The sequence below is a fragment of the Mandrillus leucophaeus genome, unplaced genomic scaffold (genome assembly GCF_000951045.1).
Source record: "Mandrillus leucophaeus isolate KB7577 unplaced genomic scaffold, Mleu.le_1.0 Scaffold1158, whole genome shotgun sequence".
NCBI lineage: Eukaryota > Metazoa > Chordata > Mammalia > Primates > Cercopithecidae > Mandrillus > Mandrillus leucophaeus.
The window spans coordinates 47,998-62,670 of NW_012099854.1; the positions used below are offsets into that span (position 1 = coordinate 47,998).

General features: G+C 43.4%; 1 protein-coding gene and 1 long non-coding RNA gene across 2 annotated transcripts in view; one reads left to right on the plus strand and one right to left on the minus strand.

Moving 5' to 3' along the window:
• LOC105552690 (protein AKNAD1) overlaps positions 1 to 13,749 on the minus strand; it is a 60,301-nt gene extending 46,552 nt beyond the window's left edge. Inside the window, exons 1-6 of the mRNA XM_011998425.1 lie at positions 13,584 to 13,749; positions 12,463 to 12,583; positions 7,474 to 8,569; positions 5,346 to 5,385; positions 4,560 to 4,708; positions 4,401 to 4,463 (exon numbers count right to left, since the gene is read on the minus strand). Of these exons, the coding sequence (XP_011853815.1) occupies positions 4,401 to 4,463; positions 4,560 to 4,708; positions 5,346 to 5,385; positions 7,474 to 8,466 (1,245 nt within the window). The 5' untranslated portion in view covers positions 8,467 to 8,569; positions 12,463 to 12,583; positions 13,584 to 13,749. The remainder of the gene's footprint in view (positions 1 to 4,400; positions 4,464 to 4,559; positions 4,709 to 5,345; positions 5,386 to 7,473; positions 8,570 to 12,462; positions 12,584 to 13,583) is intronic.
• Positions 12,717 to 13,860, plus strand: LOC105552684. Its single transcript, XR_001008058.1, has 2 exons — positions 12,717 to 13,022; positions 13,679 to 13,860. It is a non-coding gene; the product is annotated as an uncharacterized LOC105552684 (long non-coding RNA).
• Positions 13,861 to 14,673: the final 813 nt, after the last annotated feature.

Here is a 14,673-nt window from a genome sequence, read left to right on the forward strand (position 1 = left end):
ATATATACGAAATATATAGTATATTATCTATAATATACATATTTTATATATATTTTACATATATACCAAAACCAGAGCTCTGGAGCACATATCTATATATGTATATATAGATAGAGAGAGAGACCTTTGCCAAGGCCCAGTGGAAGGAGTGCAACTTAAATCAGGCATAAAGGATGCTCTGGAGGGCCTGGACCAGGCAGTACCCACGAAATGGAGAGGAAGGGATGAATTGGGGAGAGGTTGCCCAGGACAGAAACATAGCTCGGTGAGGTTATAGGATCACACACAACTGGGTTCAAGTTCAGACTCTCACTTACTCATTGTATGAAGTAAACTTGAACTCTCTAAGCTTCAGTTTCTACATCTGTAAAATTAAGGTAATACTCCTTGCCTCATATTATAAAAACTAAATGAGATCATGTGCATTGTGCCAGGACTATAGTACATACTTGACAGATTATTAATTCTTCTTATTATTTTTTTTTACTTAAGACAGAGTCTCTCGCTCTGTCACCCAGGCTGGAGTACAGTGGAGCGATCTTGGCTCACTGTAACCTCTGCCTCCCAGGTTCAGGCAATTCTCCTGCCTCAGCCTCCCAAGTAACTGAGATTACAGGCACGCACCACCATTCCCGGCTAATTTTTGTATTTTTAGTAGAGATGGGGTTTCACCATGTTGGCCAGGCTGGTCCCAAACTTCTGACCTCAGGTGATCCACCTGCCTTGGCCTCCCAAAGTGCTGGGATTACAGGCTGGAGCCACCACTCCCAGCCAATTCTTATTAATATTAAAAATGAATAAACAAGAGTTTGGAAACATATTGGCTAAAGGGTGTATAAAAAACAGCAGGCGTGGCAGATGTTTTACATTTCTCCCCAGGTTCATCCTCTGTCTTTCTCTGTGCTGACCTTTCATGGACTGCACCACAGGCTCCCCTGGGCCCTGGCTTTGGTTGATTTTAGTCAATGGAAGGCAACAGCAGGAGAGAGGTGTTGGAGGATGAGATGGGAGAATTTTCTTCCCCCCTGTGCCGTCATGGAGTTGACTCTGTCCCTCCACCAAAAGCCACAGGGCTTGTCAGCTAGTCCCACAGTGACAGCTGCTCTCTTTAGGCTCCAGGACCTGCTTTTCCTCTGCCCCTTCAGGTCAAAGGGGAGCTCCCCATGGGTCCATCCAGGAGATGCTTTTCCATCCCTTATTCGTTTCCCTTAGCCTTGCCCACACTGTTGTAAAATAATGCCTTTGTTAAACTCTCCTCGGTTGCACCATTTAAGTAACCATCTGGTCCCTGCCAGAACACTGACACTGTAAATCTCACAGACAACGTTTGAGTTTCTAAGCTTGGGAAGTGAGAAGAATGTGGTAGACCTGACTAAACTGAGGAAGTTGGAAAGGCTAACAGGCTCGAAGATACCAATGTTGGACAAGGTAGAGTTTGCAGTGAGGGTGGGATATCCGAAGTGAGGATAGACACAAACATTTGGAACTATAGATGAGAAGTCAGGACGAGTAATTTAGGAACTGGAAGCCTGAAAATGGCAGCTGAGGCCCTGAGGGGGAATTAGGTGTTCAAGGGAAAGAGGGTACTGAGAAAAGAGATAAAAGCTAATCATGAATTATAATTCAGGACCTTGGAATTTAAATTGCGTTATGTTGCAGAAGATAGGGCACAATTTTCTCGGCAGAAATGTGCCTCACTGAATTCTCATAACAACTCTGAAAGGGAAGACATGCTGTAACATGTCTACAGTTGTGTAACCAATAAGTAGGGGCGCGACACCCGCTCCAAAATCCAAATGCTTTCTGCTGCGTGGTGCTGCTCAGGCTGAGGCGGCTGCTTGTCGCCCTGTCTGGCTTCTTTCAAGACTGAACCACCTGGGCCCGGAAGTCCCAGACCGCAGGCTGATACTGTCAGGAGCCACCTTTACTCTCCTCTCAGTCAGCAGGGATCCCCGCATACCCGATAACGTCAGGAAGAAACCTCCCGCATCCAGGCTTCCGAAGGCTCCTGACCGAACCAGTTCTCTCTGCTTTGCTCGGCCCTTTAAAATTCTGCGTTCTTCCGATTCCTGAAATCCTAGCTTTCTGGAGATCTTGTTTATCTGTTGTTTCTTTCATAATCCCTGCAATCTGGCTTCCAGATCCACCACTTCATTCAAAACCAGGCTTGCCAAGGACCCTTATAACCTCTTGATTGCCAAATCCAATGCACTTCTTATTTGAGCCCACTCCCCTCTCCTGCAAACCCTCTTTTCTCCTGGCTTCTTCGCCTCTGCTCCTCCCCAGCTGCCGTTTCCCTGGAGTCTCTCCTGGGCCCTCTTCACTTCTCACTCTGTGTATTTTGCCTGGCCCGTCTTATCCACTCCAGGGTCAACCCACAACTATCCCCCAAATCTACATTGTTCATCCAAACAGTGGTCTAACTGCCTACTGAACCTCTCTACTTAGATGTCCCAAAGGTAGCTCAAACTCAAAATGCCCCAAACTAAACTTGACGTCTTGCCTCCTGCTTGCCTTCCATACCCGTTTGAAATGGGATCCTCTACTTTTATTCCTGACCTTGGTTACCCAAGCCAGAAATCTGGAGCTCATCCAAGCCTCTTCCCTTGCTGTATTCAGCCCTTTCCATCTGCCACCATTTCCCTAAACCCCCAGATTTGTCCCCATCTCCATCCTCATTGCCAGCTTTGGTTCAGGCCCTCCTAACTTGTTACCTGGATTCTGGCTTCCTAACCAATCTCTGTGCCTTCAGCCTTGCCCCCATGGTGCTTCCCATTTGTCAGCTTGAAAACCTTCAATGCGGCTGGGCGCAGTGGCTCACGCCTGTAATCCTAGCACTTTGGGAGACCGAGGCAGTGGGAGACTGAGGCAGGTGGATCACCCTGAAGCCAGTAGTTCAAGACCAGCCCAACCAACATGGTGAAACCCCGTCTCTACTAAAAATACAAAAATTAGCCAGGCGTGGTGGCGCACACCTGTAACCCCAGCTACTTGGGAGCCTGAGGCAGGAGAATCACTTGAACTTGGGGAGTGGAGGTTGCAGTGAACTGAGATCATGCCACTGCACTCTAGCATGGGTGACAGAGTAAGACCCTGTCTCAAAAACAAACAAACAAAACAAAAGCTTCAACGTTGCCCAATTACTCAGCCTTAGGCATGGCTTAAAGGCCTTCATGATGTACCCCTGTCCACCTGTTCCATGTCCTCCCCCACGCCTGTGTCATCACATGCTCCCCAGTGCCGTATGGTAAATCACAGTGCCCACAGTTCCTCACGCTGGCAGTGCTTCCTCACCCCTGTGCCACTGCACCTGCTGTTTCCTTTTTCTAGAATACTTCTTGATCTCCTTCTGCCAAGCTCATCCCTATTCCTCCTGCAACACCCAGCTCAGAAGTGACTTCCAGGAAGCCTTCCAAATGTCCCCTCACTGGCAAAGGTGAGGCTCTTCCAGGCTGCCATTAGCATTCTCTGTAACATTTCTCCAGCTGCATTTTAGCTGCCTGTTTACCAGTCCACTGTTCCTAAAAGACTATAAGCCACTTGAAAAAGGAATTGTTTATTCATCTTGAATTCCTAGTGTCTGGTACAGGGTCTGGGACATACAAAATGCCTGACAAATGTTTGTTGAATGAATGATTTAATTAACATGATGAATGAGAAAATAATCAACTTTGTCTTTTAGCATTTGGATCCCCTGGTTTTTGTCCATGCTGCTGGGTTTCTGAAGCACAGCCCTCCCTAAACCTTGCTTGTGCCTACATCAGAACTTCTGACCTTATCCCTTGTTGATGAGCCGATGACCTCAACTACATCTTCAACGTCAGCGTATTTCTGGTTCTCCCAGCCTTACCTTTCACCCCATTGCTCCACCCCAGTTCCCATGATCCTGGCACTGACAACAAGACTGCTGTGGTGATCACGTAAATTAATGGTTTGATTCAATGCAGCAACTAGCAAGGATGTGAAAGTAAAAGATTTTGATCTGAAAAACATTGCTTCAAGGTTGATTTTATGAGTATTCAAAGTCATATTTAATTTCCAGGCAATGGCAATTTTTATAACCTGAATCCACCAGTACCCATCAACTGTGGACAGGCCCACCCTTTATAACTGATTACAGGTTCTCCTCTTGAAACTCCCATGGTGTCAGATTAATTATGAGTAACTGGCAAGGAGTAACAGCCATAAGTAATAGATCCCCTGAGAAGGAAAGAGGGCTAAATAGAGAGAGAAACAGAATGCCAAGCTCTTTTAGCCCCCATAAACAAAGATGGTTTAATCTTTAGCAAAACATTTCCACTCCTGCCACTGTAGAGAAAACATGGCACTATAAAGTTATTTGTCTTTATCCAAGCCAAATTCTCTAATCAAGATTTTAAAAACAGGATAAAATTCATTACCAGCTTCTTGTCTTGCAAATGATAAGGAGACTCCTGTTTTATTCTTTTGGAAAATTCTTGTACCTGCAGTGAAAAATTACAATCTCTCATTAATGGCATGGTGTCTCATATATGAATTTGGTTACTGATATTGTTTATAACAAGCTTTAAAAGTATTACTTTAGTCTTCAGTTGATCAGTCTGTTCTTTTAACTCCTGACACATCTGTTTCCCTTGGGATATCTTCTGAAATATGTAAGAAGAGCTTGAGGAAGTTCCTTTCTGAGAGGTTGGTGACAACTTAGAGAGACTTCCCTCAGATTCTATTCCTATACAAGAAAGAATACATTTGGGCTACCATTCATCTCAGCTTATCACAGTTTTATTAAGTACTGAAAACAGAAAGTTGTTGCAGTCACCACAACTTACTATTTAAAAAAATTTTTTTTTCAAAATATATATCTAGGCCAGGCACAGTGGCTCACACCTGTAATCCCAGCACTTTGGGAGGCCAAGGCAGGGGGATCACTTGAAGCCAGGAGTTCAAGACCACCCTCGGCAACAAAGTGAGACCCCAACTCTACAAAAAAAAAAAAAATTATCTCGGTGTGGTGGCATGCACCTGTAATCCCAGCTACTCGGGAGGATGAGGTGGGAGGATCATTTGAGCCCAAGAGGTCGAGGCTGCAGTGAGCCAAGATTGTGCTGCTGTACTCCAGCCTGGGCGACAGAGTGAGACCCTGTCTCAAAAAGACAAAAACAAAAAACACAAAATACATATATACATATGTATACATATGTGTGTATATATATGTATACATATGTGTGTATATGTGTATACCTATGTGTGTGTATATATGTATACATATGTGTTTGTATATATATGTATATATGTGTGTGTGTATATATATACAGATATATATATATATCTCTCTCTCTCTCAAAGAAGTTTTAAAACATTAGTACCTGTGAGAAGTTCTCGGTGGATATGTACTGTGGGCTCCATCTGCACAATTAAAGGGTAAGAAAACATTACTGTCGATATTGATCAATGACACCACTATTCAGAATGACCCAACATGTTCTGTCATCGTAGAGGCAGCCCAGGTTTGTAGTGAAGAGCTGGGACCATGATGCCAAGGTTGAATTCCACTCTGACACTTACTTGCTGGGCAACCCAAGTAGTTGTCTCATCACTTATACGCCTGCAATTCCTTGGCAGGAAAATGGGGATATTAAGTGAACCTACCTCAGGTGGTTGTTATGAGGATGAAATGTTAAATATCTACCATAGTATCAGGCAGGTGGTAAGCATTTAACAATACATGTTATTTGTTATCACCATTGTGTTTGATACTAGTATGTGAAATGCTGAACTGTTTCTCCTAAAACTAGACCATAAGCTTCGTAAGGGTAGGGACCATTGCTAGTCTTGTCACCAGCTCTGTTGCTGGTGCTCTCACTAACACAAAACACATGGTAGCCACACTCTAGAGAATAACAGAGGATGTATTAAGTTCCAAACTGTGTGTCAAGACAGTGATGGTTTTCTCCCCACCACAGGCTAATTGAACAGTTTAAATTCCAGAGTGATTCACCTTGGGGGGTCTTCCCTTTGTTCCCAACAGATAAAGCTCAGAAATATGCTAGTGCCAGACAGTTGGTCAAAATAGACTATGGTCTTTCTAGATATCCCAACTGTATGATGGATATGAAACCTGCAGGGTCCAATTCTCCAATCTGAATTGACAGGACTGGAAAAAATCAGATACCTGACCTTGAACCCGCATACCAGAGGGAAATGAGACTGATATCCATCTGCTTCTGCTAACCACAGGGCACTGAGAACTGGACACAATGAGGATGTTCTCCTGCAAGCAGAACAAGGAACCCCGACACTTCCCAATACCACGGGGGTGCAGGTTTCTGTCAGACTTAGAGAGCATCCCAGTCATGGCCAGGTGGGCTGTTGGCTCAGGTTTGGATGCTCAAACTCCCCAAAGCATTCAGTTGAAAGAGAGGGGAGCTGAAGCATGAAAATTGAAATGGAAATTTAAAAAAGAAAAAAGAAAAATTACTTCCAAGGTTAGGTTATAGAAAAAAAGAGAGAGAGAATGGAAATGGAAACAGGCAGTGTAGTTCAGTCCAGGACACTTTCATATAAGGCTCAAAAGACAGATCATGCACTGTAGGAAAAGTGCCAGAGAACTAAAATGTTTATTTTGATTGTTAATATGGATTTACCTTACTATTGGGCCTCAATAGTCAATGAGATCCTGAGCCTCAGCATGTTGGGAAGTTGATGGGGGAGTGTGAGAAGAGGGGGTAAGGGAAAGGGGGAAATAGCATAAATTAAGCATTAACAAAGTTTTGTACCAAATGATTACCAAGATAACAAGCTTGAAATCCATTACTAACGATCTTAATTCCATTCAACTTAGCATTAAGAACTAAGGGCATAATGTACATAAGACACGAGGCCCGGCCTCTGGGGGAAGTTAGGCAATGGAAAGGCAAAGATAAGGTTGCTGCCCTCCAGAGCCTTAGAATCTAGTGAAGGAAGCAGATGCTTCTGCTATTATGATCCAAAGCAGGCTGAGATACACACTCTGATGGAAGGACTAAACAAACAAGTGTGGAAAAGATTGTGACTTGGGAGACCTGAAAAGTTATGTGGCCCAAGGGAGAATTGAAGGAGGTCATGAAAACAAGCAGCTCTTTGGTAAGTCAAGATGGGATGTGCCATGCAAGGCAGGAAGTCAGAGAGCTCAGGGCCTGGGAAGAGGTTCTGGACCAGCCAGGCAACTGCAGATGACCCCTGAAGGAGGGCAGCTAAGTTTAAGTGAGGAGAGCCAAATTCTGGCTTGCGGAATTTGGATTTTATTCTCTTATATGTGTTTGTCAGCATGGCCCCTGATGCTTCTCATGAGGACCCTGAGAGTCTGAGTGGCCACGTCACTCACCCAGGGTGACCCAGGGTGCTGAATGAAACCTTGGAACCAGAACCAAGCTCTATTCACCCTCCAAAAACCCACACTGAAAGAGACGAGCAGTGATCCCAATTAATGTATTTACAGGACACCGTTTCATTTACCTGGATTTGTTGTGAAGGTTCAGTGATTTCCCCTTTCTGCTCTTGATGTTGTTTTTCAACACGGTTTGACTCAGGCGTGGTTTCTAAAATATCTTGCACAACTGCGGGTTTCTCTCTCAACTTAGAAGAAAAGCTGGCTTGTTTAGCTATTGCAAGTGGTTTATTAATTATGTTGTTTTTAGGATTTTTCACTTCGGGAGCAATCTTAGAGAAATCAGGGAGCTGGTAATGAACTTGACCTTGGCCATATTTGAACCTGTTGCCCGAACTTGCTTTTTCAGTATGCTGTTTCTGGGGTGCTTGCCCTTGATAACTGTTTTGTTTATCACCTGGACCTTTGGTTTTAGTTAGAATATTTACATTTTCTTGATGGCTGCTATCTCCAGCAGCCACTGTCTCTTCTAAATCAGAGATATTTTCTTCTGTCATGGTGGGAAAACCAGGTTTATTGCTGTTTTCACCATCCCTTTTGGGGTTGAGTTGGTCAGTGAGTTCTGGGGTTTGTTCTTTTGGCCAAGAATTCTTATTACAACATGAAATAATACTTTTAATAATAGCTTCCTCTTCAAAACTGTTGGCATTTGAGATCTCTGGGAGGGTTTCGCAATCAATGCCTTGACCTCGTAAGAACGGCTCTTTGGAAAGATGATGAAGTAAAATATCAGAAATGCTTGACTTAGAAGCATCTCCTTCATTTGCTGGAATATGAAGAGCTGCAGTGCATTGTTTCTCTTTCTCATCTTTTTTGTTGGCAGCATTTTCAGTAGTTTTACCCAGGGGCATGGTCATAGCTGTATTTCCACAAGTCTCATTATGCATAGCCTCCTCTTGAGGGTCATCTGCTATGAAAATAATTTGACTTGAGACTTCAAAGGCATCATTTTTTGAGGTAAAACTGTAATCATTGCATATCTTAATCAGAGAGAGGTCCCCATCATAAGGCAAATCCTCCTGCTTATAAGTCGTGTCTTCTGAAAAGTCAGCCTCATCCATGTGTGTGCAGCCCGATCTCTCTCGTCCTCTGCCGCCTGAGCTGGCTGCTGTCAATTGTAACAATAGCTCTGGTTCTCACTGACTGTCTTCACTGTGCGCTATTCTGTGTGAAATGAGAACAGCCTCATTGTTAAATATATTGGAATAATGTATACAACTATGCCAGAACAAAGTGGATGTTTTTTAATTAGAAAAACTCAGTTACAAACAGGAAGGCAGAAAGCTCAGCCACAAGCTGACCCATCCTCAATCCACACTATCTTAACACAATCAGTAGTATCAAAGCAAGGAATGGGAGAAAAAAAAAAGGGAGAGTGTTACATTTTTCATCTATTAAATTTTGAGAGAGACATGAGTCTACAGTTAATGGCCAAATATTTATCAACCTCTGTTAGGAGATACTATTTGGAGTTTATTCTCCCAAAGTAGGAACTTGGGATGCAAGTAAAGGATTGATTTTTTTTTTAACTACCAGAGCCACGCCTTGTCCACATGTCACTGACAGTCTTCTAAGACGTATAGCGCTGGAAGCCGGCCTAGCTCACATGTAACACCCATCTTCTCCATTCTGGTGCTTTTTCACCTGTCCCTCCAGACCTTCTGGTCCCCTTCTGACTTTCCCTTGCATGTCTGAGAAGGGCAGAGAAGGACTTACAGAAATATGACCAAAGGGTCAGGCATGGTGCCTCACACCTGTAATCCCAGCACTTTGGGAGGCCGAGGCAAGCGGATCACCTGAGGTCAGGAGTTCAAGACCAGCTTGGCCACCATGGTGAAACTCCGTCTGTACTAAAAATACAAAAAGTTAGTTGGGTGTAGTGGCGCACACCTGTAGTCCCAGCTACTCGGGAGGCTGAGGCAGGAGAATTGCTTGAATCTGGGAGGCAGAGGTTGCAGTGAGCCAAGATCAAGCCACTGCACTCCAGCCTGGGTGACAGAGAGAGACTCTGTCTCAAAAAAAAGAAAAAAAAAAAAAAGAAATGTGACCAAGGGACAAATAGGCTTTCAGACACCTGGAGGCCAGTCTGCAGCCAAATGTCCCTTTTCTAATTTGGACTCAGGCAGGAACCTAGTCAGAGAGGCTGCCTTCCCTGAACCCCTGCCAGCCACCACAGCCCACGCGGCAGTCTGGTGGTACCAGAGTCTTTGGGGATATTCCTGAAAATGGCTGGAGTAAAACCAGCTGCCATTTGGTATGAGTCCTATTTTCTCTTCTTTAAACAAAATTCAAAGCACCCATTCATATATCTCTTCCTGATTTGTGAACTTTTGGGATGATTCCTCAGAAACAGTAAAATTATCTCAAGTTTTAGGTGGAGTAACTGAGGTTCCCTCTCCCCTGGGGCACCAGGGTGACCACAGCCGCTGGCAGCCTCCCTTGCCCATACAATGATTAGGTTGGGTGAGCAGATCTCTGAGGTTCTCTCTCCAACCAAATTTTTATGAGTCTATAAACTGGTGATTTATTAGGTAACCTCAAAAGCTAAAATCATATGTTTGACCAAAATAAATTTTTTTTGAACTAAGTCGTCCAAGAAAAAAAGGAGTACAAACTAAATGTGGTAGAAACATCTGCGAGACATTGTACAAAAATCTTAATTTATAGACACATGCCAATGTTAGAGAATCCAAATTAAACAGATGCTCTGTTTAGACAGGTGGAGAGAAAGGAGAATATCACTGCAGGATTATTTAAAATCATTTAAAGAGGGTAATATTTAGTATAAAGTGAGGCACATCTTCGTGAAAAGAATTACAGGCTACTCTAACCCAAGTTGAAGAACAAGGGAAAAGGCTTCCCAAGAAAGTGAACGGCACAGTGGGAAAGCAGAAGCAGAGAGGCATGGATGTGAATTCTCTGGCTTCTCTACTTTCTAGCTGTGTGTCATCTGGCAAGTTATTTAACTTTTGTGAGTCTCGGTTGGTTGCCTTTTCTGAGAAATAGGACTAGCAATACCTGAGATAAGGCACGTAAAGTACTCGGCATAGGGCTTGGCACAGAGTGAGAATTCCATACATTGTTGTTGAAAAATGAAAACACAAAACCAGTCTCAGTATTGGAATACTGAAGAATGCCCAGGTCCAGGGGTGAGGCACTCCTTATCTGTGGGGATATTTGAAGGATAAAGGAAGGAATTGCATATGTAAAACATAATCTCGGCCAAGAAAGGTGGCTCATGCCTGTAATCCCAGCACTTTGGATGGCCAAGGCAGGTGGATCACAAGGTCAAGAGATCGAGACCATCCTGGCCAACATGGCGAAACCCTGTCTCTACTAAAAATACAAAAAATTAGCTGGGCGTGGTGGTGCACACCTGTAGTCCCAGATACTCAGGCTGAAGCAGGAGAATCACTTGAACCCAGGAGGTGGAGGTTGCAGTGAGCCAAGATCACACCACTGTACTCCAGCCTGGTGACAGAGTGAGACTCCATCTCAAAAAAAAAGACATAGTCTCTACAAGAACGTTAAGACAATTTTAAAACTCAACCTGTAAATAAATATATTTGAAGGTAAAAAAAAAATCAGGCCGGGTGAGGTGGCTCACGCCTGTAATCTCAGCACTTTGGGAGGCCGAGGCAGGTGGATCACTTGAGCTCAGTAGTTTGAGACCAACCTGGTCAATGTGGCGAAACTCGTTTCTACTAAAAATACAAAAATTAGTCAGGCATGGTGGTGCACCCCTATAGTCCCAGCTACTCAGGAGGCTGAGGCAGGAGAATCACTTGAACCCGGCAGGCAGAGGTTGCAGTGAGCCGAGATCATGCCACTGCACTCCAGCCTGCGTGACAGCAAGACTCTGTCTCAAAAATATTAAAATAATAATAATAATAATAATCACTAAGCAATTTTAAACAAAATTTTGTCTAATTTTTTAGAACAAAACAAAAACAAAGGGAGTATCTTTTTCTTTTTTTGAGACAAGGTCTCACTCTATCACCCAGGCTGGAGTGCAGTGACACCACCATGGCTCACTGTAGCCTCAACCTCCCAGGCTCAATTGATCTTCCTCCCTTAGCCTCCTGAGTAGCTGGGACTACAGGCACACACCACCACACCTGATTAATTTTTAATTTTTTTTTGTAGAGATGGAGTTTCACCATGTTGTTCAGGATGGTCTTGAACTCCTGGGCTGAAGTAATCCACCTGCCTCAGCCTCCCAAAGTGCTGGGATTACAGGCACGAGCCACTGTGCCCAGCCTGAGAGTATGTTTAAATGCCTACAGAGAGAATGGAGGAAGAAAACAAATTCTAGTTTTGCAATACTTTTAATGACCCAAGCAACAGCCCCAAAGTTATCCTCATGCTTTCTTTACATTTTCAGGAGCTCATTGCCAAACTCCATAGCCTTCTTGTATAGAAAGGAAAGACACTTTGTTGGCCAAATTCCCACTTTTAAAGTATAATTCCATTAAAACTGATACAATTTGAATTTTGCTCTGGCTCTTAAGAAAAAGAAAAAAAAAGGCCAGGTCCAGTGGCTCATGCCTGTAGTCTCAGCACTTTGGGAGGCCAAAACAGAAGGATTGCTTGAGGACAGGAGTTTGAGAACAGCTTGGGCAACAAAGCAAGACCCTGTCTCTACAAAAAAAAAAAAAAATTAAAAATTAGCCAGGAGTGGTGGTACGTGCCTGTAGTCCCAGCAACTTGGGAGGCTGAGATGGAGGATCAATTGAGCCCAGGAGGTCAAGGCTGCAGTGAGCAGAGATCACACCACTGCACTCCAGCCTGGGTGACAGAGCAAGACCCTGTCTCTCTGTCTCTGTCTGTCTGTCTGTCTGTCTCTCTCTCTCACACACACACACACACACGCACAGAGAGAGAGAGAGAGAGAGAGAGAGAGAAAGGAAAAGAAAGAGTGAGATACCATCAAGATAAACCAGAAGCCTGAGGAACACTCTCGTTACATACAGGAAAACAGCTTCTGTTGTTGTTATTATTTGTGTGTGTGCATGCAAAATATCAAGAGGATTTTTCTGGAAAAGGACAGTCCATACCCTTAGCATTGTAATGAGCTTGTTTCAGATGGCTTGAGGAACTGGAGCATCTTCCCATGTCAACACTTGAAATCCAAAGGCACACCCAAAGAGGTTCCGGTCAGAATCCAACAGAACCTTTCTGTAGAATCCAATTTGATTTTCTGAAGTCAGGTGACTACATTTGGGGCCACGCCTGCTTATGCAGCTATCCTGGCCATTATGTGCTCAGCAATACCTCACAAGTCACTCTGAGATGAACACTTTGAGCAAACAGGGCCAGGACATCATAGTGACCCAGGCTGTGAAAACACTTCAGGCCAGTCCCTGAGTAGAATGAACAACAAGGTAGTCACCATGCTGACAGCTATTCCCTGTGTGATTTACTTTATCATGAAGTCTAAATTTGATGCTGAAGTGCTAGCCTAAGCTCACTAACCTGCCAACTTAGAGAAGAAGGTAACCATGGCTAGGATGACTGGGAATCTGATGGACTCAATTAAGAATTTCTACAGATGGGAAAACCAAACTCCTTACTGGCAAGAGGCCAAAGGTGGTCTGCAAATTGTTGTTTCTGGCTGGTAGGTGACAATTCTTCTATTTACTAAGCCCATTTTGTGATAACACAGTTTTCCATATTGACAGGATTGTTTTAATCACCAAAGGAAAACCGTGGGGCCATGTTCCTGTTACAATCTCTTTATCTCATTCCCAACACCCTCTGTTCTGTGTTTAAACCTCTACAAACCAGGCAAACTGGGGACGATGTGTAGGACCCAGACATGGAGGAGAAAGCAGGCATTGTTTCTACTCACCCTGCTCTGCCCCTCCACTAAAGTACCAGTTAGCACAGCCACATAACACTCACAAGTCCTACACTTCTAAGATCAGCCCTACCGACTTTGTCATGGTAAGAGTTGGCTGTTGGAGGCAATGATTCAACAACCTGAATTCTGATTATTCCTTTTTGTATCTGTCATTTAGAATGTGAATAGTGTACAGCTAAAAGCTTTAAGTACATTATCCATCAATAATTTGTGCTGCACAAAGCAATATGCTGCTCTGTCTTCAAACAACACAATGCTACAGTCAACAGAAAGAGGCAAAACCATGGTAATATGGCAATTGCAATAGAAACTCACCAACAACTTGGAGGCTCTGGATATCACAGGGTGAACAAGTTGAATGGCCTTGCGACACAGACAAGCAATCCTTTAAATCGTCTTTTTTTCAACAGTTGGAAGTTGACTGCAGTTGAATAACAGAACAAAAATGGAGCTTCAAAATCATGGCATGCCTGCTTCTTCTGGATTCTTTTAACTGCAAGAAATCAGCTTTGAAGACCACATAGGGAACTTCTGATGTGATACAAACTTTTGTCTTTTTTTTTTTTTTGTCTTTTAAGAGCATTCAAAAACACTTGGTCTGGCTGTTTCAATTTTCTCTTTCTCTCCTTCTATTCCTAGCTCGAGAATTCTATTTACATATGAAAGAAAATAGGAGATGGCTCAGAATAATATGTCCAAAGCCACGCCCAGGGGTCAGGGATTCATGAATTTTGTATCCAGTGTATGGTGTTTCTAGATTAAAATATTTTCAAAGGTAAGGTGATATAGACTCCTTCTGTAATGACTGCATTTGATTACGCTCTGGTAATTCTATCAGCTAACTTTATCTCAGAAATGTGGGGTACCCACAATGCAGTGCCTCAGCTGTAACCATATACCATTCAGTGAGGCCGTCTGGCTTCACTCTGTCATTGTGGGTGGCAGAAGGGAGACACTGTGATGGGCAACAAGTCAATCCAATACTCCTACAAGAGCCAGATGGATGTATTATTTATAGTCAGTTTCAGTGACGTCATCCTTTTGGGAGTGCACATGAGTTTGATGACCAGCTGTTACAAATTTGTTATCCCAAAACGATTTTAGAAGGTGGGGGGAAGGGAGAAAAGCCTTTTAAAAGTATGAGTAAAGCAATATTTGGAGAAACTTCCTGCCCGTGTTTTACCAGAAAACTTTACTGGTTTTCCTCGGACTTTGATGAGGTTAGCACCGTCTTTTTATCCAATTTTCCCATTGACGTAGCCTAGTTTGTGCTGTAAACCACGGACCTTTGCTGTGCTTTGGAAACATTTAGAAAACTCTTACCAATTGATTTGCTGAAAATAATTCCAGTGATAAACTTTAAAACACACTGATTTAAAGAAGTATAATTTCTTTTTCTTTTTCT